Source organism: Tenrec ecaudatus, chromosome 15, assembly GCF_050624435.1.
Source record: "Tenrec ecaudatus isolate mTenEca1 chromosome 15, mTenEca1.hap1, whole genome shotgun sequence".
Classification (NCBI taxonomy): domain Eukaryota; kingdom Metazoa; phylum Chordata; class Mammalia; order Afrosoricida; family Tenrecidae; genus Tenrec; species Tenrec ecaudatus.
Genome location: NC_134544.1, coordinates 44,174,203 through 44,198,871, shown reverse-complemented (window position 1 = coordinate 44,198,871; position 24,669 = coordinate 44,174,203). Strand labels below are relative to the sequence as shown.

The 24,669-nt window shown below is 40.2% G+C and overlaps 1 protein-coding gene across 1 annotated transcript; it reads left to right on the top strand.

Moving 5' to 3' along the window:
* Positions 1–700: 700 nt before the first annotated feature.
* On the top strand, positions 701–24,455 carry RNF125 (ring finger protein 125). The gene is made up of 6 exons (XM_075533214.1): positions 701–918; positions 12,083–12,236; positions 16,535–16,623; positions 19,596–19,686; positions 22,442–22,546; positions 24,369–24,455. Exons 1-6 carry the CDS (start codon positions 755–757, stop codon positions 24,453–24,455), a joined length of 690 nt encoding a protein of 229 aa, XP_075389329.1. The 5' UTR covers positions 701–754.
* Positions 24,456–24,669: the final 214 nt, after the last annotated feature.

Here is a 24,669-nt window from a genome sequence, read left to right as displayed (position 1 = left end):
ATCAGTGGGCACTAACTAAATCTTTGTGGAATTCATCAATGATGTACTTCCTGTGTTGTGTGTAATGTGTGCGTGTGTGTGCATGTGTGTTGTGTGTAAGGGAGAGAGAACACAATGGAAGGCAATCCTGAGTTGGAGGATTCTGAGGATAACAATATTTGGCACTAGAATCTCAGTATGAGATTCTGGTCTCCAAAACGCTTGGTAACCCCAGGTTACCTCTCTCTTCAAGGAGCATTGGTAGAGCACCACAGTAGTGGTTGACACCGTCTTTGGAGACCATCCATCAGTCATAGATCATTTTTGTGTAGCTTACTATGATTGCACACACCCTCACTTACTTGGGTTCCCATAAAGATAGGACCCCCCCAGCACTTTCCCTGTGATGATGGGGTAGGAGATCATCTAGATTCGTCTCCTGTGGGCCCGGGTCCTTGTGTCTGCAGCTGAGGTTTCAGGTTTCAATCCTTCCAGGACCGTGCGAGTTATTGCAGGAAGGGTACCGCTGCCCCGCCTCGGCGCCTTAACCTCAGCAGCTAAGGAAAGATCTTTCCAAAACGGGCCGGCTTGTGCTCCGCCGCTGCCCCGGGGCTGGGCGTCTTGGCTGACGCTGGCTCCCGGCTCCGGTAGCTAGGGGCTCTGGGAGGCGGTGTTCACAGCTGGGCTGGGACTTCCTTCCTCCTCTGCAGGACAACAAAACAACCCGGCTGCAGGCACTGAGCTTTTGGGAGCTGGCTGGGCGACAGGCGCTGCGATGGGCTCCGTGCTGAGCAGCGACAGCAGCAAATCCACGCCGGGCGCCGCCATCCCCCGGGGCCTGGGGCGCAGGGGGAGCCCCGAGCTGCCAGTCACGTCCTTCGACTGTTCTGTGTGCCTGGAGGTGTTCCACCAGCCTGTGCGGACCCGCTGTGGCCACGTGTGAGTGCTGGCGGCGCAGCGGGGTTAGCGCGCCTGCCTGCTGGGGCTGGCGATTGGAGGGGCGACCCAACCTGCGACGGTGGGTAAGGGGTGGGGTGGGGGTGGGGGTGGGGTGTCACAGGAGCCAGCGCAACGAGGAAACAGGTCTCCCAGGGCCGGAAGCGACGCTGCGCGCAGAAACCTGCACCATCAGGTGCGGGCCACAGGTGACACAGGATTAAGAGAAGAAGAACACAGTGACTATTGGGGGTCCCCGAGCCCCAGGTGCCGAGCCCCAGAAATGGGGATTCCACCGGGCTAGGGTCTAGGCGAGTCCGCTCTCGCCAGGTCTGGGGTGGGTGGTCTTAGCTACAGAACCGGAACCCCAAGGAGCACCGGACTCCGTGTCGGCCCCGCCATCCCCCCTGAAGTAGGGTGAGGGCGGCGGGCGTCCTCTCCCCAGGAAACCGCGGCCGGTTTTGTTTCGCTGCCTGTGTGCACGTGTTCAGAACGCCCACGGAGGCGCCCCTCTTTTGCGAGCTAACAAAGATCAGTGCAAACCACGGGGCCTCCTTTCCAACACAGACCCCAGACCCCGTGGTCTTGCCAACCTGCAAGCGCCTTGCGATCTGTGGAGCTTCAAGGAGCAGGTCACAGTGGGGGGTGGGGGTGGGCATGGAGCTTGGACTTGAGCACCACGCCTGTCAACGAAGCCACTCAATCCCCAGTAAGGAGAGTGAAAGATCACAGACTACCTGCTTTATGCACACCTCGCCAAACCAATATCATGTGGATGAAAGAACTTTTTTTTAAGTGACGTCAGATTTCACTGGAATTCACTGTGAACACAAAGCTCAGGTCATTTCTAAGAAGAGTTTGAAAGCAAAAGTCCCACACGAAAGGCAAGGTGCTAACAGTGTTGCCTAACTGTTGCCTAACTGTTGGCGGTAGCTGGACCTGCGCATTGGAGTCCTGCATTTTTTCAGAAGCTCCCCACTACCCTGCGCGGGTGGGTGAGTGTGGGTGTCAGGGCGTGTGTGAGTGTGTGGCGGAGTGGGGGGGCGAGTGGATAGAGCTAAGAGCGGAAACCCACTCAATGTCTTTTTTGGACCGTAGACTTCACTCTAGGCAAAGGAAGCAGCAGGGCAATACCGCAGTGGCTTAACAGGAAGAGAGAAGGGCCCTATTATAAAAGCCAGCGGAAAAAAAAAAAGAAAAGCCATTTTCATCATTGACGTAGGGAGAAAAATGTGCAGTGCCTAAGTACAGAGTGCCCTGGGCATTCTTTCCTGGCTGTATTTTCTGTGGCCTTTTGTTTCAGGTATGCATTTTAAACTCAGTGCTGGTCCACCTCGCTTGTGGCTATGTCTGTAGCTTCTTCGCAGTCCAAATGTAACTCTGAGATAATGGCCAAGGGTCAGCAGGAAATCCAAGATGTTGTGTATCAGCATAAAACATATTGATTAGTTCAGGGCCCTCATAGGCTAAGGACATCTTCATTTAAATTTCTGAGGACTGTGCCACGGCTGGGCAACCGAGATGGAGTCTTGAAGATGACTTTTAAAGAACGGGGATGGACAGCTTGGCTGGTGTGATTATAGGACTGGAGAATGTTTTCCCCAGTTTGAAACTGGAATTGATTGTTTTGCAGTGTCTTGGCTTCTACTCTGCTCAAGGATGACATAAATTTGCAAAATGTTAAACCTTTTGTTCAGTTCATTTCTTTTGTTGGAGTGAAAAGGAAATCAGGCCCTGGAAAAAAGTCAGAAAGTAGCATAACAAGGGCTGGACAGATTGCCGCCCCTCGCTTGACTGTTCTTTGCTTTGACAAATCTGTGTCCATTGTTCTTGCTGTGGGCAGAATTGCCATATTTCTGTTCTTGGCATAGTTTCTTGGGCCCCTTCCACTTTGTCAGTGTTAACCGGGCCCCTTCTGCACTGGCGCTGCGAAGCACTGTTGATGCCTTTGTGCTTTGTAAATGAATTACTCTCCTTGGTGGCCCTTATATTGAAAAGAGGATGACCTGCAAATAAAACCCCTCTATTCCATTATCTCATGTTGAAGCTCAATTTCCAAGCTTGTTGAATGAGATGGTTTATGCTAATTTTGTTTCTAAACCTAGTTTGAGCCAAGCAAGGATAATAATGACAACGATATCTGGAATGAATATGTATAAATTGGATGGTGCTGCAGCAGAAAGAAGGAGAGCAGGAGTCGAAATTCAATTCTCCTTTAATCAGCTGAGTAACCACCAAGTTGCTTAATCTCTTTGCATCTCAAGTTTCGTCATTTGTAAAATTGGATGATTAATGGAACTTTTATTGGTATTTACAACATAAAAGTAGCCTGTAATGATGACTCAAGACATATTAATTTCTGTTTCCTTCAAAAAGACTCCACAAGCAAATACAAAAAATACTATGAATTGGTATTATTTTTATTATCTTTATATTTTTTTAGGTAAATTGGGCTTGAAATGGAAAAAAATATGACTTTTCCAGGAATATGTACCTTGTCTCAGGAGGCCTGTGGTTTCATGGTTACATGTTGGGCCGCTAATAACAAGGTCAGCAGTTTGAAATCACCAGCTGCTCCCATGGCAAAACACGAGGGTTTCTAGTCCTGTATAGAGTTACAGTCTCAGAATCCCATAGGGGCAGTTCTACCCTGCCCTACATGGCTGCTGAGTTAGAATCGGCTCATTGTCAGTGCATTTAGGTTTGGGTTTGGTATTTCAACTCTGATTGCCTTTCTTTCATTTTGGTGGTAGTTATCAGCCATAGAGTTGGCCTCTATTTCATGGTAACCCCACGCACCTACAATGAGATTATATTGTGTGATCCATAAGGTTGTCATAGGCAGATTTTATTTTTCTTTTCTTTTTTTTTTAAATTTTAACAATTATTAGGGGCTCATACAATTCTTATCACAGTTCATACATATATATACATCAATTGTATAAAGCACATCTGTACAGTCTTTGCCCTAATCATTTTTTTCTTTTCTTTTTTTACATTTTATTAGGGACTCATACAACTCTTATCACTATTTTTCTTTTTAAGTATAGGCTTCCAGGCCTCTTTCTAGTCTTAGTCTACGAAGCCTGTGTTAGTCCTGGTAGACTAGAGAAACAAATTTAGGGAGTCTCATATATGGATAGGAAAGAGCTTTACATAAAGAGTAATTGTATATTAAGAAAACATTCCCAGTCCAGATCAAGTTCATATGTCCGATATTAGCCCATATGTCCGATATAAGTCTGTAGATTCCTCTTCAGACTCTCACAACACATGCAATGGCACCAAATGCAGGAAGATCACAGGCCAGCGGTTCGAAAGTCTTACGGATCCAGTGGAAGTGGAAGCAATTCAGTGTAGGTGTGGGTCTCCATGTGGCTCCTCCAGCTCCAGGGCTCTGTCTTCAGCAGTGTAGCTCCATGTGGCTGTCAACAGGAATGTCTCCTGGGGAGAAGCAGAGTGTGTGGCCTCCAGTGAGTTCTTTATCTCCCTTGCACCTCCAAATGAGGTCATCAAGCTGCAACTTGATTGACAGTCTAGGCTCCACCCCTTCCTCAAGTTGACAGTGGATTGTGTAACCGCCACAAAGCCCCACTGAATTTTGTTCAGCATCATAGCAAGACCCAGTCTCCACCCCTCCAGAAGAGTGGAGGCTGCCCCTGTAGTACACCAGCCAGGTTGACCCGAAGGGGTTTGAACACAGACTCTTGCATGGAAGGAGAGTGGTCTATGGATGTACCAGGACTGCCCCCTGACCCCTCCCACTTCAGTGGATTTTAATTAATTTGAGTAGTTTCACTATAATGTTTTATCATTTTAAATTAACTTTCATCATATATTTTGGGGAAAGGCTTCCTGCCTTATCTTGTATCATCAGTGAGTCTGGGATGAAGGAAGTAGATAAACTTAAATTGTATGATAGAATTTAGATAACCTTTGCAAGAAATATTCAAATAAATTTATTGTCCCAGTGGGTGTGGTAGCAGCAGAGGAGCAAGAAGTCTCATGTGTCCCTGCTTATAAATCCTAGCAACAGAGGTAAAGAGAGGCAGAGATTCACACTCAGAGAAAATTAATGAGCCTGATGGATCCCTTTAAATGAGTTGGAATGAAACCAATGGTAGTGAGGTTTTCTTGGATTGATAGCAAAATAGAATTATGTCAAAGGTGCCGGAAGAGTGAGTTTGGTGACTAGATCATGGGAACTTTCTGCCAGAGTCAAGAAGCTTAGAAATTACCTGAGAGGGCTAAGGAGTCCCTGAGTGGTGCAAGCACTCAACTGCTCGCTGAATGGTGAGGCCACTGGAACCCATGAAGAGGTGTCCCAGAAGAAAGACCTGGTAATCTACTCTTGAAGGTCCCAACCTTAAAAAGGCTATGAAGCAGTTCTCTACAGCCCATCAAGGGCACGGTGGGTCAGAACTGACCCAGTGGCAACTAATTATACAGGGTTAACTGAAACGGTATAAGATGGCAAGCCTCATCTTCATTTGGACTGAACTGAATAAAACTACCCTGTAATAGAATATGCCCCCCCCCTTTTTTTAAATGAAACTTTATTGAGGCTAGTTCTAAAATGTTTTCAGGTAAATAAGCTGAAATGATCATTTGTGCTTAAGTTTAATCAGCTGTTTGGACTTGCCAGCTGAAAGATGTGGCAGTCTGCTTGAAAAAAATTTACCTAGGGGTAAATGGGCATTTACAAAGGTCTAAATACAGACATGTACATATGTAAATATATTAGGGAAATAGAGCTATGTATATATATTGATATGTTAAGTATTAAGGTAGCAGACAGACATTGGGTATCTACTCAAGTACTCTCTCAATGCAAGAACATTGTGTTCTAATAACCTGGCATTCCATGATGCTACCTTCCTGACATGATCGCTGAAGACAAAATGGATGCATAAGCAAATGTCATGAAGAAAGCTGATGGTGCCTGGATATCAAAAGATATAGCATCTGGGGTCTTAAAGGCTTGAAGATAAACAAGCAACCATCTAGCTGAGAAGCAACAGTCTACATGGAAGAAGCACACCGGCCTGTGTGATCATGAGATGTCAATGGAATCATGTGTAAGGCATCAAAGACCCAGAACAAAAAATCATATCAATGTGAATGAAAGGAAGTGCGGAGTGGAGATCCAAGGCCCATCTGTAGACAATTGGACATCCCCTTACAGAAGGGTCACAAGGAAGAGACGAGCCAGTCAGGGTACAGTATAGCATCAATGAAACATACAATTTCCTCTAGTTCTTTAATGCTCCCCACCCCCACTATCATGATCCCAATTCTACCTTACAAATCCAGCTAGACCAGAGCATGAACATGGGTACAGATAAGAGCTGAAAATACAGGGAATCCAGGACAGATGAATCCCTCAGGACCAGTAGTGAGAGTGGCAATACAGGGTGGGTGGAGGGAACGTGGATAGAAAGGGGGAACCGATCACGATGATCTACATATAACCCCCTCCCAGGGGGACAGACAGTAGAAAAGTGGGTGAAGAAAGACTTCAGTCAATGTAAAACATGAAAAAGAATGATAAATTAGCAAGGGTTCATGAGGGAGGGAGGGGAAAATGAGGAGCTAATACCAAGGGTTCAAGTAGAAAGAAAATGCTTTGAAAATGATAATGGCAACAAATGTACAGATGTGCTTGACCAATGGATGGATAGATGAATTGTGATAAGAGCTCTACAAGCTCCCAATAAAATGATCTTCTAAAAAAATTACCTCTTATGAAACTATAAGGGCAGTTCTACTCCCTTGTATAGGATCCCTATGAATCAGAATTCACTCAACAGCAATGGGTTTGTTTGGGTTCATTTGGAGGGATGAGTAGTCATTTCAGTTAGTTTTCTCTAACTAAAAGTTAAAAGGATCCATAAATATACTTTCATTCTTATAGGAGATAAGCTGTTCCAAAGACTTATTTTTTAAACAAAGATAAAGTTACTTATCTATTAAATGTGCTTTTAAGGAACTAGTTAAAGTTTTGTTATCAAAACCCCAAACTAGACCATTATCAAGCTTTTTAAGAAGACCCTTCAAAAATCAACAGCAAGGTCTGCTTGCCAGGCAAAGATACACATACTTACGTGCTGCTCAAGCAGATGTTGAAACGTATCACAAGTTTCTTTAAATTTCGTCATTCACTTAAGGAGACAAAGAACAAGAATGGTTTGCAAAATAACTGCGCTTGCCCATTAATAAACTTTGAATGTCCGGAAGTATTTAAGCGCTTCTCCAATGCTCATCAACAATAGAAAGGTGGGTAAAAGACTTTATAAAATGAGAATGGAATATCTCAACTACACACAAAATTTGTGATTAGTATTGAGCTAAAGAAAGCAATCCAAGTTGGGGTGGGGGTGGAGGGGGACTGATAGCAACGATGGATGCCCAACCCCTCTTGAGGGAGACGAATAACAGAACTGTGGGTAAAGGAGTACATCAGTGTAAGATATGAAATATATATATATGATATAGATATAATTAAGGGTTCATGAGGGTAGTAGGGTTGGTGAGGGAGGGAATAAAGAGCAGCTGACATCAAAGGACTCAAGTAGAAAGAAAATGTTTTGAAAATGATGATGGCAGTATCTGTACAAGTTTGCTTGCTATAATTGATTTATGAATTCATATAGTATCTGTAAGAATCCCCAAATAAATGGTCAATTAAAAAAGTTTGAAAGAAAGAAAGCCGACCCCAAAGAGTACATACCATCTGATTTTCATTTACATAAAATACAAAAATTGACAAAACTAGTCTGTGCTGTTGGGAGTCTAATGTTGGAAGGGGTTGAATTGTCTCTGGAAGGGGACAGAGGGAGAGATTCTGGGGACTGGCCCTGTTCTCTTAATGTGTGTTGGTTATTTGTGTATCCCCATAAATTTCACAATTTTCAGTTGTGAAAACTCACCGAACTGTTTCATATGCTCATGATACATGAACTTTTCAAAATGCACATTGTTAGGTGCTGTCAAGTCAATTCCAACCCGTAGTGACCTCTCGCTACAGTAGAACTGCCCCCGCAGGATTTTCTTGCTTGTGACGTTTATGGGAGCAGATTGCTTTACTTTGCTCCCACACAACCTCTAGGCAGGCTCCAGTTGCCATCCTTTTGGTTAGCAGCTGAGCGCTTAACCCTCTCTCCACCAGGGCTCCTTTTAGTGTGTGTCTTGGTTGCTTATAATAAATCCCACAGATGAGTGATGTATTCTCCCACAGTTCAGAAGCTAGAAATCCAACTTCTGTGCGTCAATTCTAAAGGAAGGGTTTCCTTCTCTGTTGCCTTTGGATGAAAGTCCTTTTCTCGTGTCAATAACATCTCCTGGCCTCAGCATCCCCGCCATATTGTTATTGTTGTTGTTGTTAGGTACCACCAAGTTGGTTCTGACTCCGCGATCCTGTGCACCACTGAAGGAAATAGTGGCTGGTCCTGCACCATCCTCACAATTGTTCCTATGTTTGAGCCTGTCATTGCAGCCACTGTATCAATTCCTCTCCTTGAGGGCTTTCTCTTTGGGTGCACCTCTGCTTTACCAAGCATGATGCCCTTCTCCAGGGACTGGTATTTCCTGACAACATGCCCAAAGGATGTAAGACCAAGTCTCACCATCCTTGCCTCTGGCTATACTTCTTTCGAGTCAGATTTGTATGTGATGTTGGCAGTCCGTGGCACTTTCCATATTCTTTACCAGCACCACCATTCCAATGCATCAGTTCTTCTCTGGGCTTTCTTACTCAGTGTCTAACTTTCACGTGCATGTGAGGCAATGGAAAACCATATGACTTGGGTAAGGCTTCCCTTAGGCCTCAAAGTAGCATCTGTGCTTTTTTTTTTTTTTTACATTTTATTAGGGGCTCATACAACTCTTATCACAATCCACACATATACATACATCAATTGTATAAAGCACATCCGTACATTCTTTGCCCTAATCATTTTCAAAGCATTTGCTCTCCACTTAAGCCCTTTGCATCAGGTTCTCTTTTTTTTACCCCTCCCTCCCTACTCCCTCATGAGCCCTTGATAATCCACAGATTGTTATTTTGTCATATCTTGCCCTATCCGGAGTCTCCCTTCCCCCCCCCTTCTCTGCTGTCCATCTCCCAGGGAGGAGGTCACATGTGGATCCTTGTAATCAGTTCCCCCTTTCCAACCCACTCACCCTCCACTCTCCCAGCATCGCCCCTCACACCCCTGGTCCTGAAGGTATTGTCCACCCTGGATTCCCTGTGCCTCCAGCTCCCATATGCACCAGTGTACAACCTCTGCATCTTTGCTTTTTAACAAAAATCTTGTGTGGCAGATTTCCCAAAGCAATGCATCCGTTGGTCTCTTAACTGCTGCATCCATAAGCATTGATTGTGGATCCAAGCAAGAAAGATCTTTGACAATTCCCACCTTTTCTCTATGTATCAAGATGTTGCCTAATGGTCCACTTGTGAGGATTTGGGTCATCTTTACATTGAGTTGTGATGCATGCTGAAGACTACAATCCTTGATTTTAATCAGCAAATGACTAAAGGCACTTTCAGGAAGCAGGTTGTATCATCTGGATATCTAGGGCAGCTATAAACGTTCTGCCAATCCTGATGGCGAATCCTTCTCCGTATAATCCAGCTTCTCTGATGATTTGCTCAGTATACAGATTGAATACGTATGGTGAAAAGATATAGACCTGGTGGTCACCTTTCCTGATTTTAAATCAGTCGGTATGGCCTTCTTCTGTTCGCACATCTGTCTCTTGACCCAACAAGTTTTATGAGCACAATTAAGTGTACTGGAATCCCCATTCTCAAGGGTATCCATGGTCTGTTTTGCTACGGTCCACACAGTCAAATGTCTATGCATATTCAAGGAAACATGAGCAAAGATTTTTCTGGTATTCCCTGCTTTTCGCCAAGATGGATCCAACATTAACAATGCTATCCATTGTTCCACATCCCTTGCTCCTCATTCTCCCTTAGAGACTTCCATGTGCCTCAGCATCAATCTTTCCCTAAATCTAAGGGGTTATCAGTAACAAGGTCAAAGGCCTCACTCCCAACTGTTAGCTCCTGGTGATACTGAGGCATTTCTTCTGCGTACTTCTCTTTCTTTTTACCACGTGTAAGATAAAAGGTAATACAGGTCACAACCCAAAGAGACCCCCCTGATCAGGGCTGTGACTTGAGTAAGGGTATCACAACACACCCTACTCCCTCGATGGTCCATTAGTCGATTGCATCAGACCACATCATTGTATTAAGGAAAACCACTGAGAATCACCATCCAATCAACCTGACATATCTATATATTTGGGGGGGGGTGAGGCAGGCATATTTCAGTCTATGACAGCATGTGAGGGGGTTCCCCCCCCCAAAACCAGAATAGCACTGGCCAGTGGAGCTTTGGTATTATGAGTTTTTCCCGCTAAGTGAGCATCAAGCAAGTCACTCTGAGTTAGTGTACCAGTGGCGTTGCCTGGGAAGGTTCTCTCTGGTCACAGAGAATTTTTTCGTAAAAACAGTTTTGATCGAACCTCGTTTTTTTGTGATGGCTATTTTCAGGAAACAGCATGGGGCTCTGAAATTTCGTTTCTTGCTAGGGAGAAATGCTGCAGAAACTGTTGTAATGTTTAACACAGCTTACAAGAGCAGCACTTTGGGAAAAACTCAGTGTACCAGTGGTTTTCTCTTGTTTTTTTCTTTTCGTTTTCTCATTTCAAAAAAGTGAAATGTTACTTGATGACAGACCTTTCTCTGGCTGGCTGTCAACTTTCCAAACTGATGTAAATGTGAACTCAGTGCATTTGGAGTTCTTTCCACCAGGTCAGACTGTTCATGAACCTTTCTATTTAGAGGGTCTGAGAAGATTGTGCTACACTATGCATCAGAAAAGGCCTGATTTGTGGCAGATGGCAGACTGGTGTTGCCACCACGATAATGCACCTGCTCACATAACCATCTCAGTGCACCAGCTTTTGGCAAAAAGCAGTATGCTTCTCTTGCCCCATACACCTTACTCACCTGACCTTGCTCTGTGCAGCTTCTTTTTATTTCCACGAATGAAGAAGGAGATGAGCGGACAGCAATTTGATGACATAGAAGAGGTGAAGAAAAAAAAACAAGGGGATGCTGTCAGCCATCCAAACAGATGCAGAGTGGAAAAATGTTTCTAAGTACGGAATTGCAGATATGAAAAATATATTAAGTGTAATGGAGAGTACTTTGAAGGTGATAGAGTGTTTGTCTTTTAATTAAATACATAGCGGAGAGCAAATGCTTTGAGAGTGATTAGGGCAAAGAATGTATGGATGTGCTTTATACAATTGATGTATGTATATGTGTGGATTGAGATAAGAGTTGTATGAGCCCCTAATAAAATGTAAAAAAAGAAAGAAAATGATTAGGGCAAAGAATGTACAGATATGCTTTATACAATTGATGTATGTATAAGCATGGATTGTGATAGGAGTTGTATGAGCCCTTAATAAAATGTTTTTAAAAATTAAATACATTGCTTTGAGAGAAAAATTCTGTTTGGGGTGGGGGTGGTGGGCATGGGCACCCCTTCACATGTATATAACATCTAAAAGTTCATTTTCCTTCCGTGGGTACTTAGCTTTCAACAACTCCAATAAATAGATGAAACTTTTCTGTGACTTGAGTTGCTTGTATCAAGATTTGTGTCTGTGTGTGTGTGTGTGTGTGTGTGTGAATATCTTTCAATAATCCAGAGAAACAATTTGACTTGGAGGCTATTCCTGACAGTAGTTAGTTAATTTTCTATATCTGGAGATGACTTTAAATTTCTTTTGTAAAACATTTTAATGTGCCTACTATTTTCACCTCCTCGCTTAACTGCTCTTTTCTTTTCTAACACAAAATTCCACAAAGCGAAGACCTATTTGTCCAAAAGCCTTGAGACAAATTCGGGTGAAGGAAAAGAGCGCACACAATGGATAAGCTTTGAGTCGTGGTTTTAACGCTGTTATTTCCCCCACCTTGGTTCTATTCTTACTTCGGCTTAAATGCATGCCGTGCATGTGCTGGGGCTACAGGATCCCCAAACAGTCTCAACCAGCGAGGGAAGATCCTCTCTAGGAAGTGGACCAGTGGGGTCTCCTTTGCGTCGAAGTGATTGATGTGCCCTTGGTTTGTTTTGGGTAGGTTCTGCCGTTCCTGTATTGCTACCAGTGTAAAGAACAATAAGTGGACCTGCCCTTATTGCCGGGCATATCTTCCTTCCGAGGGAGTTCCAGCCACTGATGTAGCCAAAAGAATGAAGTCGGAGTACCAGAACTGCACTGAATGCGACACCCTGGTATGAGACCCTTTCTGTGCTCATGGTTACTCAGGCCCCAGAGAAACTGTTTATGCAGCTAGTTATTTCATCTATTCCTCTGACCATCCTACCTGACTCCTACCATCTCTCTCCTAATGTTTCAAATGTTTTTGTTGACCCCTCCATTGCCTCTCTTCACCCCTGTGAGTTCCCATTGTGGTTTCTATTCCTCTATTGCAGCTCATTTGATACTATCCTTACTGTCAAACCCAGTGGCATATTGCTTCACACATTATTCTGGACTTTGCCGTGTTATCTCTACTGATCACGTCATCTGTTTTGCAATTTTCTTTGGTGTGATTTTAACCTGTTCAGATCATGTGGGATCATAGAGGCCATGTACCTAGATACCTTGGGTTTTGTCCTAAATATACTGGTGTGTGACACACCGAAGGTCAGCTTTAGAGTGCAGTGGTCTGGTATAGATTTCTAAGCTTAGCATCTGTGTAGAGAATGAATGGCCTGGAGTGGGGAAGAATGGGATTGTTGAAGGCAGTTAGGTGACGATTACTGATAGATCAGACAAGAAGTCTGGATCAGGGTGGTCACACAAGATGTTGAATAAGAGACTGCCTTGGGATCTTTGCAGGAGGTAGAATTGTTGGCATTTGGTAACTGACTGGATGTGAGGCTAAATGAGAGTGAAAGGTCACAAATGCCTCCTAGGTTTCTGACATGGGGAGGTCAGGGTCATAATATAGGGCCAGGGAGATGTGGGGACGAATTCCAAAGCTAAGTTCTACAGAGGTTAAGCTTGAGCTTCCCTGCAGAGTTGCTAGGAGTATTTAGGTATTCTAGAGACCAAAAGCTTACTGAAGCTATTGGTACTGAGGATCTGAATGCCCTTCAAGAACCATTCTTGATCATTAAATTATATAGTCCCATTTTCTTAGCATCCTGTACTTTGTCATTGTACTAATTATAACCATTTATAATTATGCTTTTATGGTTTAATATCACTTATCCTCGCCATATTTGAATTCTTTGAGGGTAGGGGACCATGTCTAGTCTAGTCCTTCTTCATCATCCTCTTTTTAAAATTATCTTTGTCTTTTTTCAGCTTTTTATTGTGAATTGGATCAAAATTTATGAAGCAGATCAATTTTCCATAAACAATTCATACATATTTTGCTTCGTGTCATTTATTGCAAGCCCACAATGTAGCATCCCTTATCCTGCTTTCCTCTTGTCTTTACTGTTTCCATTCCTCCTTTTCAAAGTCTTTTGAACTTTGTCTTGAGTAAATGCTGCCCTTTTGATCTCAAATGGTTCATTAATCAAAGGTATGCCTACCTCCATTGGTATCTAGCACCTTAAAAAGTAACCAGCACATTGTGTAAGTACTCAAAGATTTTTAAAAATACACCTGCTCCTCACTTAATGATTGTCTCACTATCTAACATTTTGCATATGTGACAATACTAAAAATACCTACTATCTGCTTACACATTAGAAATATACATCACAAGGAAAAAAAAGAATATACATCACATTACCTAGATGTGATGGCTAATATTGTGTGTCAGTTTGGTTGGGCAGGAATCTCAGTGGTTTGGCAATTATGTAATGATGCTGTCATTCTGTTTCCTCATGTAGATTTTGTATAATGATCTTATCTTTGCCACCTAACCATTCCAGTAAATGAGGAATAGGTTAGTATATTTAGATAAGACCCTATAATCTATTCCTGGTGACCTGACTATAGAATTTATGCCTGGTCTTTTCAACCAGATGTTCTAGAATCAAAATATATTCCCTTATTTCTGGTTTGCTGACTTGGGTAATGAATCTAAATTTTTGCTTACTTCTTTGTAAAACCAGGGAAGAGACAGCATTCGTGTCACAAGGTGGTTATAATATTATGGGGTGGGAGAGAAAAACGCCTAATTATATATATGCTTTTTAAATAAATAAATATATATATATATACTTTTTAGCACAGTGTCTGCAACATAGTAAAAGGCCAAACTCCATTTTTTAATCATTAATGGAGATCATTGCTTTTTCTACTTGTGCAATACACAGCATGGAAGTGGACAAATCTGACTTCCGTGGTTCCCGTCTTCCCGTAAGGAATTAGGAGTCAGACAAGCCTCCATGGTCCATCCTTCTTTGCCTGTTCTAAGACCATCGGACCTCCCCCTACTCTGTTTCTATGCTCGGCTCAATAATTAGTTGCAATGGTCACACAGAACTCCCAGACAATACTCAAAATAAGGGGGTTTATTAGGGAAGCTCATAGGTTACCACAAATCAGGATTAGTAAACAATAAGGATACAGTCAAGGGTTTTCTTAGTCACGGGCAATCCTTTCTCCAGTTCTTAGTCTCTCAGCCACATGGTCCCTTGGCCTTTGCTTCCATGGGCCAGGAAGTCATCCCACCTGTCACTCTGTTCCACAGTTATCCTTAGTTCCAGGCGAGAGAAGGATAAGGTACCCTGATAGGCTCTGTGTCAGTCTATGATGCAACTGGTGTCTGTGGCCTCCACCATTTCTTGAATATGCTCTTCTAAAAGTCTTCTGCGTTCCTCCCACCTCGACTACTTCAAGGATGGCTCATCCTTACAGCCAGGAGCATGGTAACAAAAACTGACCGCTCCACTCTGTTAGTGCTATACACACCCTCTGTGCATAGACAGAGACTTAGGTGTAAGAGCCATATTAAGAAATTTCATTCCACCACACTTGGATAGAATTTTTTTCATCATATAAGATCCATGTGTAAAATTACCATCTTTGGTGTCTTTGTCAGAAACAAAAACATCTCAATTATCCTGTGTGGAAATCCCCTTCTTGTTTTTTTAACCTCTGTTTCTGATTAATCAGAAGGAAGAACTTTGATTTTTTTTCCCCTCAGGTACTTCTTGTACTTGCCTCTTTCTTTCTATGCAATTTCTCTTGCTGGGTATGCTGCTCACCTTACTGTAGCCAATTTAGATTCTATCTAGTATTTTTCCAGGCTCCCCACTACCCTATGCCACTCTCTTAACCACTTTTTAACCACATTTTTCCTCTGTTAGATAATTAAACACCTGTTTTTTTTAATTTTAATAAATCATTTTAGGAGGCCAGGGCTTACTTTGCTTCTATTGTCTCTCAAAATCGCTGACATAATTTTGTGTATAAAGCTGCTCTATATATTTTCCAATTCATTTGTCAGTAGTTAATCCTGACATTGATGATACATGGGAACTGTACTGTGTAATGAATGCAGAGAGAAAGAAAAACACTCCCAGTAGGGATAGCAAAGAGATGAGAGTGCACTGATAGACAAAGTTCAATGCTAATGGTTGTAAATCAGTCTGTTTTTTAAGCTACTTACCTGGATTGGTCCTCGGTGTTACATTTTTAGGTGGGTATTTATAAAGCAGCGATTTGTTTCTACGTTTCAGCCTGTTTCCCCCTCTTTGTCTTTGGATAGACAATTCTGTTTCTTTGATACAGAGGATTTCATGTTTGAGGCTGAACTTCCGTACCTTTGCAAAATGAAGCCAAGTGGGTCTGCCACCATGCCACAACTGTAGAAAGCATCCTTTAGCACAAGATCTTATCAGACTTTCTGAGGACACATTTAGTAGACGACGTATATGCTGTTTGCAACCGCTCTCTCTTGGTTAGGACGTGTGAGCACATGTGGAGCAACAAGGGCGCTCTATTCTGTGCTGATAAAAATGGGTGGTAAGAGTTGTCTTTCATGTTTGCTCTACATGGAGCTAATAAGTATTCTGTGGATTGTGAAGTCATGCAGGACTGCTGGGCATATTATAAAGCCATGGGATTTATTTCTTTCCCTAGGCATAGGGTTTTTTTTTACTTCCTAGGGACATCTCTAAAATGTATTCACTTCACTCTCTTCACCTTTGTTTTCCGTTTTTCCTGTCTCTTCTTTTTTTCCTTCCTACTCTTTTCACTTCCCCCATTTACTTTCTCATTTCCTGATTTCCATCCATGACGTAGATATTTGCATCCAAAACAATGAAGTCTTGAGTTAAATTTTTTTGCACTTGCAAAACCAACAAATAAACCAACAAGTTTTTTGAAGAACCAAATACAGGAACTCAACATTTGTGTCTTTTAACTATTGGGCAAAATTTTAAAAGACATATTTCTAGATAATGCCTTAATTTGGGGGTACTGTTGTCATGAAGACACCCCTTTAATCCACTGATCTCACAGTGTGACATTACTTGACACAGTGAAAGTAATAAAGCTGGATCACAAGGTTTCATTGAGCCCCTTTGAACAGTGAGTTGATTTTGAATTTGCTTTTATATAGGTTTGCCTCAGCGAAATGAGAGCGCACACAAAGACTTGCAAACAATATATAGATAAATATGGACCCGTACAAGAGCTTGGGGAGACAAGGTTTGTTTCAGTATAATACAGTTTATTGCTAATGTCACTATTTCTGTAGACAATTTATTGAGCTGTCAAGTCAAGTGATTTTTATTATGAGAATATCTTTGAAGTTATGCTTAGACTTTAACCATAGTACCTGATAATAGTAATTATTGTTGAAGAATTTTTTTCTCTCAGCACTTTTTGTGAAAAGAACTGATCACATACTGGAGAGATTGGAGTAACTTCCTCAAACGAGTTTTATTAAGGAAAATCCAAAATAGAATGCAGAACTGTTAAATTCCTGCCTGACTGTCTTCTGACTTACTGATTCCAGAAGTAGATTACAGTTAAGAACGTAATTCACTTTACTCTTGCATCTGCAGCCCTTAGTTTCCCAGCGCATTCCCTGTGCTCTTGCTGGTAGGAAATACCATCTCAGTCTACACTTTATCAAGAGAAGGGTAAACTTGGGACAGGAGTTCTGAATTCTGTTTTCTGACCGAAAATAACCTTCTCAGGAGTGGGTTACAGGATGAAGGTGGTTAGGAGTAGATGGGTGGAGAATCTTGATTAACTTTTTTTAAGGGAGGGAACAAAAGTATAAATGAGTCCTTAATATTCTTTTCAGAAGGATAATTTAGCTAAAAGTTTGGCTTCTGCTCCTGTGAAAGAAATTATTTGTGTTCTCCTATGTAGGTCAATAGCTTTGAAACTATCAAATCTGCTTATAAACTTGGTTACTTAATAGCAGTAATCAGTATTTGTGAACTTCCGTTCCCTCTCCTGAAAAAAGATGTTAGCTCTATTATCTATTTTTTAATAGAGCTTATAATTTCTTACTTAAGGTCTTAATGATCAGCATTTATTTTGTTCTACTAGAATTTCAATGTCTTCAATATTTATAAACATAGTCTAAGATATTAGGTATATAGATAATTATTTTGAAAACATACCTTCTGTTGTGATAGGATTCATGTTGTATTTTATGCTATCATTTTAGCTACAAGCAGCATGTAGATTTGGTTGGCCCCAAAGTTCAATAGGAGTGAAAGAGAAAAAAAAGTTAATAAAGGATGACAATTTTAAGTATGTGGGTTTGACTGACAATTTTATGGGTTTTATGAAATTTTTAAACCCATGAAAACTAATTTAAATCCTAATTTCTTCTACTGCTTAAAATATAATAATAAAGAATAAAGTACAAAATAGAACAGGTTGTTGATTAATCAGCCTTAAAAAGTTATTTAATGTTTGCTTTTCAAATAGAACTTTTTGCTTATTGAAGTGTTTACTCCATGATGCAAAGTGTAAACATTTCTATATAGGGAGCTTGAAGCAAGAAGTTATATCTATAATAGAAAGTGAGCAAAAACATTTCAAGACTCCATATTGACTGTAGAAATTTAAGGCACACTGTCCATTAACTATATAGTAGCCACGTTAAAAGAAGTAAAAAGAAACATGAGATTAATTTTAGTCTGCTTTATCTGACCCAATATGAGCAAAATATTATCATGTGATCAATATCAAATTTATTTTACATACTCTTTATTTATTTCGATGTAAGGGTGTGTAAGATATTTTACATACGTTTTTTTTTTAAATTAAGTCTTTGGTGTTCTCCATCCAGCACGTCTCAGTTTGGTTTGCACAAGTCACATTCAAGGGCTCAAAGTTGACAAAGGGCTAGCATTAGATGGAAGGGATTCATACTTTTACCTGCCCTGAAAAAATTGACAAATTAGTTGCTGGTTAGCTGTGAGCCTGAAACAAATTATTTTCATTCTTCTCTGGCTACTAATACAGAGCCCTAGTGGCGCAAGACGGTGAGCATTGGGCTGTTACAATCAGCGGTTCAAACCCACCAGCCGCTCCATAGGAGAAAGAGGAGGCTTTCTGCTGCAGTAGAGACTTTCAGTCTCAGAACCCTCAGTAGGATCGCTGTGAGTGGGAACGGACTCAGTGACATTGGGTTATAAGCTCTGGCGCTGCAATGGCTGAGCACTAACTGTAGGTCACTGGTTCCACCCCCATCCGCTTCACAAGAGTAAGGTGATACCGTTTGTCCTCACAAAGTTGTACAGTCTTGGAAACACAAGGGAGCAGTTTCACGCTGTTTTATAAGGTTGCTAAAGGAACCCTGGAGGCGTAATGATTATGCGTTGGACCACGAACCTCAAGGTCAGCAGTTCAAACCGGGAGAAAGATAGGGCTTTCTACTCCTGTGAAGTTAGTCTCAGAAGCTCACAAGGGCACTTCCACCTGTCTTAGAGGGTTGAGAGGACTTGGCATCGACTCAATGGCAGGGAGTTTTGGTTTTGTTTTTAATAGGGTTGCCAGGGCTAGGGAAAGCCTTGATGGGAGTGAGTGTTGTGGGTAGGATATGAATAATACAAGTCTAAATATTTAGAATATGTTAACTGTTTATATATTCTCGTGGTGATAGAGAACAATTAACACCTATTCAGATGTTACCTGGATCAGGAAAGGGAGGAAGACAAAGCTAGCCCAAGGACAGATAGATGGTGTCATCTTCACCTTCTCAGTTCATCTGTGCACTTTCCAAAGAGAATACTGTGCTTCAAGTCCTTTGAATTATGTGAGTTATTGCTTTATGCCCCTGTGAAGGATTCTGACTCATAGTGACCCTGTAGAACAGAGTAAAGTTGCCCTATGGAGTTTCCAAGACTGCATGCTTTAAAAAAGCAAACTGCGACTTCTTTTTTCCAAAAAGTGTCTGGTGGGTTTGAATTGCCAGCTGTGCAGTTGGCAGCCAAATGCTTAACCACCGGGTGGTCACCCAGTTTCCTCCTGTGAAGGGTATACATTTACAGTTCACATAAGGAAATAAATCTAGGCACTAAAATTTCAAATTCAAGAAAAAAATTAAAGATTAGCAAGGAAACTCACCTAATCCTATTCTTTGTGTCTGGTTAAAGTGGCTACTATTTAATTGTCAATAACTTTAGCAAGATCTTGTTGTGTGGTACTTCCAGGTGTATGTGCCCATTTTGTGACAGGGAACTGGATGAAGACAGCTTGCTGAATCATTGCATTACCCATCACAGATCAGAAAGAAGACCCGTGGTAAGAATTACTATCTATTTTGAGCAATGTTGGAATTCATGAAATGTTAGAAAGTCTGTTTATTAAATTGTGTATGTGTGAATATATCATGAATGGATAATAATTTACGCCAGAGCTGTGATTATTGTTAAAACTCACAAGAATTTCTAATGTGTAATCACTTTCACTTATGAAATCAAATAACCTTAGCTCTTAGATCAACTAAGAATACCCAAAAAGAACCATTAAAATCTAACTTTAATATACCGAAGCCACATCCTAGTTAACAAAACGAACTTTAAATAATTCAAAGTGTCACCATCACAATACACTGAAAATGAAAAGTAGAAGAAAGTCATTCATCTTTTTAATCCACCTATTGTTAATTTTATTACAATGTTTAGCCATATGACTGCTTGCTACCTCGACTGAACATCATTCCGTAGCTAAATTTGAGTTCTTTATTTCCATCCTGACATTTTAGTTGTACTCTACAGTGTGACTCTTGCCATTTTAATTTTTGTGTGATCATGAGATAAGCCAGAGTGCCTGCACCTTCATTTACTTAGCCATTTTTCTATTTTTGCACACTCTAGTTGTTCCCAGTAGGGTAAAATCTCTAACTAACACAATGGCTCTTCAAGGTAGGTTGTAACTTTCCTATAAGACACAAGAGGACATTTATGTGTCTGTAACCAACAGTTAGTAAGAGCTGGTACTAGGATTTGACCCCATGTCGTCTTACTTCAAAGGGTATGCAGCATAATTCTCTTTGGGATCTCCGCATTCCAGTGCCAACACAAACTGAGTGCCCATAAAGAATGTTGAATGACACATCTCTGTAACTAATGACCCTTCTTCTCCCATGTCACAGAAATTAATCATTTTTCTGTTAAAATATTTCCTGGCCTTGGCTCTATGCTCTATATTACACATTGGTCTCAGCATGGCTAAGTGCTACCTTGGGATATAAAATGTCACCAATCAACTGAGATGGCTAGAGCATTCAAAAATAATAACTAATAATAAAACAATCATCAAAATCATGTGATGTTGTTTCACAATGTGACAGATTAATGGAGTAGAACAAAATTCATAAGTAGATCCTTACTTCTGGAAACAGAACACATTGAAAATAAGCCCCTATAAAGCAGCAAGAAAGATAAGAATTACATTAGAACCTCATTAAAATTTAAAGTAATATATATATATCATCCAGGTTGGTAAATTCGGCAGTGTTATAAATAGGAAAAGATTATATTATCCATTAAGAGACCTGGTTTCAAATTCTAATACTTATCACTGTGCAAATAAATGTAAGCTAACTATTCTCCTTTCTGAAAATTAAGCCCTTTAACAAAATAAGGTTAATCACTCATTCACTGGGTTTTGGTGTGGATTAAATGAAAATATGACCTAATTTAATGCCTAACACTCAGTAATTAATCTGCATCTCATGTTTAAAAAATGCACAAAGAAACAGAACTTTAAAAATAACAAGCTTAGGTTAAGGTACAATAAAAGTAATACATATTAAAACAAAGGGGTATTTATATTAGCCATTCCCCACTGCCAGCAAGTCGGTTCCAACTCACAGTGATCCTCTGGGGCAAAGTGGAATAGCCCTGGGGTTTCTGAGTCTGTAAGCTTTCACAGAAGCAGACCGCCACCTCTTTCTTCCAAGGAGCAGTGCTGGGTGTGAACCATCAGCTCAGTTAGCGGTCCAACCCTCACCCCACTATGCCACCAGAACTCCTTGTTAGCCAGTAGGAAAATGCAAATTATGAGCTACTACTACACACTATCTGAATGCATCCCCCACAAAACAGAACATACACACACACACACACACACACACACGCAAGCGTGAACTTGATAGAGCTCTTAGAACAATTCCATTACCTTTCATTTTGCCCATCGTCTTTTAATTCAATTTTCCACATGCTCCTTGTATATGCATTCCCATATTGTAGTAGCTATATTTATGTAGACAGTAACAAATGAAAGTGAGGCTGAAGGGAACTTGGATCAAACCCCCCTTAAGGGTGGGATTTTAAAACAGTACAGCCCTCTGAAAATTGGTTCAGTAGTTTCTTACAAGAGTTGGCGCCGTCTCAATGGCAGTAAGAGTTCCTTACATTATCTTAGAACTTAGCAATCACGTGTCTAGAAATTTATCTTAGAGAAGTAAAAGCTTTTATTCATGCAAAGATCTGTACACAAATATTTATGGCAGTTTCATCTATAATAGTTAAAAATTGAAATCACCCTACATTACTTAAAGAGTGAATGGGTATCCAAACTGATACATTCAGACTAGCAATAAAAAGGGACAAAGTATTGATCAACACACCTTGAATAAGTTTCAGGATCATGATGATGAGTGAAAAAAAAATCCAATTTCAAAAGGTTAAAATACTGTGTAAATCTAACTTATAACATCCTCAAAATGACTCATTCAAAAAAACTTAAATAGGCAGATGGTTAAGTAAATCACTAACTGTAATACTGTTTAAGAAATAAATTAACTAAAGAGCAAGTAGTTGTACTTCTATATTTGTATAAAGCTAAGAAATTCAGATAAAGAAATTCCTATAAAACTATAATTGTATTTATTTAATGTGCCTGTTATAGTTATGCAGTTTTAAAACATACTGAGGTATGACCAGTGGATTGACCACATTAAAAATGTATTTTATGGAATGGTTACTTTAAAAAATTCAAACACAGGAATTATTGCAAATTCTTTCTTGAACTCTGTCTTGTTTACTTTCAGTTCTGCCCACTTTGCCGTTTACCTAATGAGAATGCAAGCAGTTTCAATGGCAGTTTAATAAGACATTTACAAGTCTGCCATACTATGTTTTATGATGATTTCATAGTAAGTATCCTGATTGCATTATGTTTTTATGCTGTGTCAAAGTTACCTTTTAATCCAATTGATTAATAGCTTAGGGGAAAATGTGAATATAGCTAAAGTGTTTAATACTAACATTAAGCCAGGGATCATAAAAATCCAATGCTTTATATATTTTATTATTAATATGAAAATGGTTATCTGCTTTGAATAAAATTATTTTGTTTGTGATCAAAATAATCACTGAATAAACAGCCAAGTTTACCTTTTAAAGTGTTGTTTTAATTTCTATAATATCCCTTCCCAGAATACAGTTGTAATTTTAATGTGAAAACATTTTAAACATTTACAAAAGTAGTATAATGAACCTCCATAACCCATTAGTTACCTTCAAGAACCATCAATTCATAACCAAAACTGTTTCATTAAGAAGTTTCTTAAAGGTAGAGGAAAATCAGATAGAATAGGAATAGTTGTGTTCTTGTTCTCAATGTCTCAAAGTTAGCTAATGAGCATTTAGAGGTTCTTTATATGACTTTTATAATGTTTAAAATTTTTCTTACTAATATTTTTATTGGAAAAGGTTAAAAAACAGGAGTTTTGTGTTTTATACATTTTTAAATTTTCAATTATTTCTTTTTTTATACATTTTTAAATCTAAAAACTCCTAATGCTAATCTGTGTTACTACATTGATAAGGTTGACTCTGTTATTAGTTATTAGTACTATAAAAGCAAATGTACACAGAACAAATACTCTTAGTCATGTCATTACTGATGTGATTCACCAAAGCTATGAGTTTTCAATTTCATAAAAACTGTAACTATATACAGGGAGAGGCTAGAGTAGATGAATCATTTAAAAGCTAAACCTGGCTCTTAGTTCAATGGCTTATTAGATTACAAAGAAAAGAATTTTGTCCAAGGCAGATAATTGTTTTGATATTAACAATAAAATTTATAAAGCAAATGAGAATTGCTTATTTTGGGGAGGGGAAATCAGCAATTGCTATGCTTATTATATTATTGATCTTATGTAAGCATAAGGGATTTCAAGACATTTGTGGAAAAAATTGAACTAAAAAATACTGTGAGAAAAAAGATAATGGAATTTTCCACAAACTGTTTTGTACTGGAAATGGTTAAGGTCCCATTTTAATTTGCATATAATTTTCACGTAATTCTAATTATTTTCATGTTAGGCAGTTTCAAAATAACACTTGAGAATACATAATTACTTGTTTATGTGGAGCATAACACTCAAACTAGGATTTGTAGTGTTGGTCAAAAACTACCAGTTAGATCACGACTATTGTATGATGCAAATGGCTAGTTAATTGATCATCGGTAAGATGAACTAGAAAGAGCCCAGGGGGCACTGTAGTTAAGCCCTTGGCTGCTAACCAGAAGGCTGGTGAGTTGAGCCCACTTTGAGCGCTGAAAGAGAAAGATGGCTATTTCCAGGATTTGGAACAGACTAGATGTCATTTTTGTTTTGGTTTTGATTTTTTAATTAATTAGAAAAGATGGTAAACCAAAACCAAAAGTTCTGGACTCTGTAAAAAAAGTGTTTTAACCCAAACCCGTGGCCACGAAGTTCATTCTGAGTCATGGCCACCTGATATAGGGTTTCAGAGGCTTTGGGGGACCAGATGGCCTCATCTTTCTCCCAAAGTGAGTGGCTTTGAACAACCAACCTTGTAGTTAGGCCAGTGCCTAACCCACAGCACCACCAGGGTTTTAGCTGCCAATTAAATGAAGAAATTCATCCCATTGACCATCATCCTTTAGTTTCTGAAACACTACTGACTTTGGTTTATATTTATAATGATTTTTCTTTATTATAGGATTTTAATATAATTGAGGAAGCTCTTATCAGGAGAGTATTAGACCGGTCACTTCTTGAATATGTGAACCATTCAAACGCCACATAATTTTATTAGAAGGAAGGGGAAGGAGACCATACAATTGCACCATTTATTGAGATGCTGCTTGAAGGAGGGACAATGTCCGTGTTTGATGGGCAAAATGTACTACCCAATTACATGTTCGTCCATGTTAATTGTTATATTGCATTTAAAACCTGCTTTCATTTTCATGGTTTAAATCTACATTGTGTTCTTCAGTTTTACAGACAGTTAACAATAA

What these genes read in the sequence shown, in the direction of transcription:
- RNF125 (XM_075533214.1), top strand. Translation starts at nt 755, where the DNA reads ATGGGCTCCGTGCTGAGCAGCGACAGCAGCAAATCCACGCCGGGCGCC. An exon ending in GCACTGAATGCGACACCCTG is followed by an intron (nt 12,237 to 16,534) that starts GTATGAGACCCT and finishes GCTTTTATATAG; the next exon opens with GTTTGCCTCAGCGAAATGAG. An exon ending in CAAGAGCTTGGGGAGACAAG is followed by an intron (nt 16,624 to 19,595) that starts GTTTGTTTCAGT and finishes TGGTACTTCCAG; the next exon opens with GTGTATGTGCCCATTTTGTG.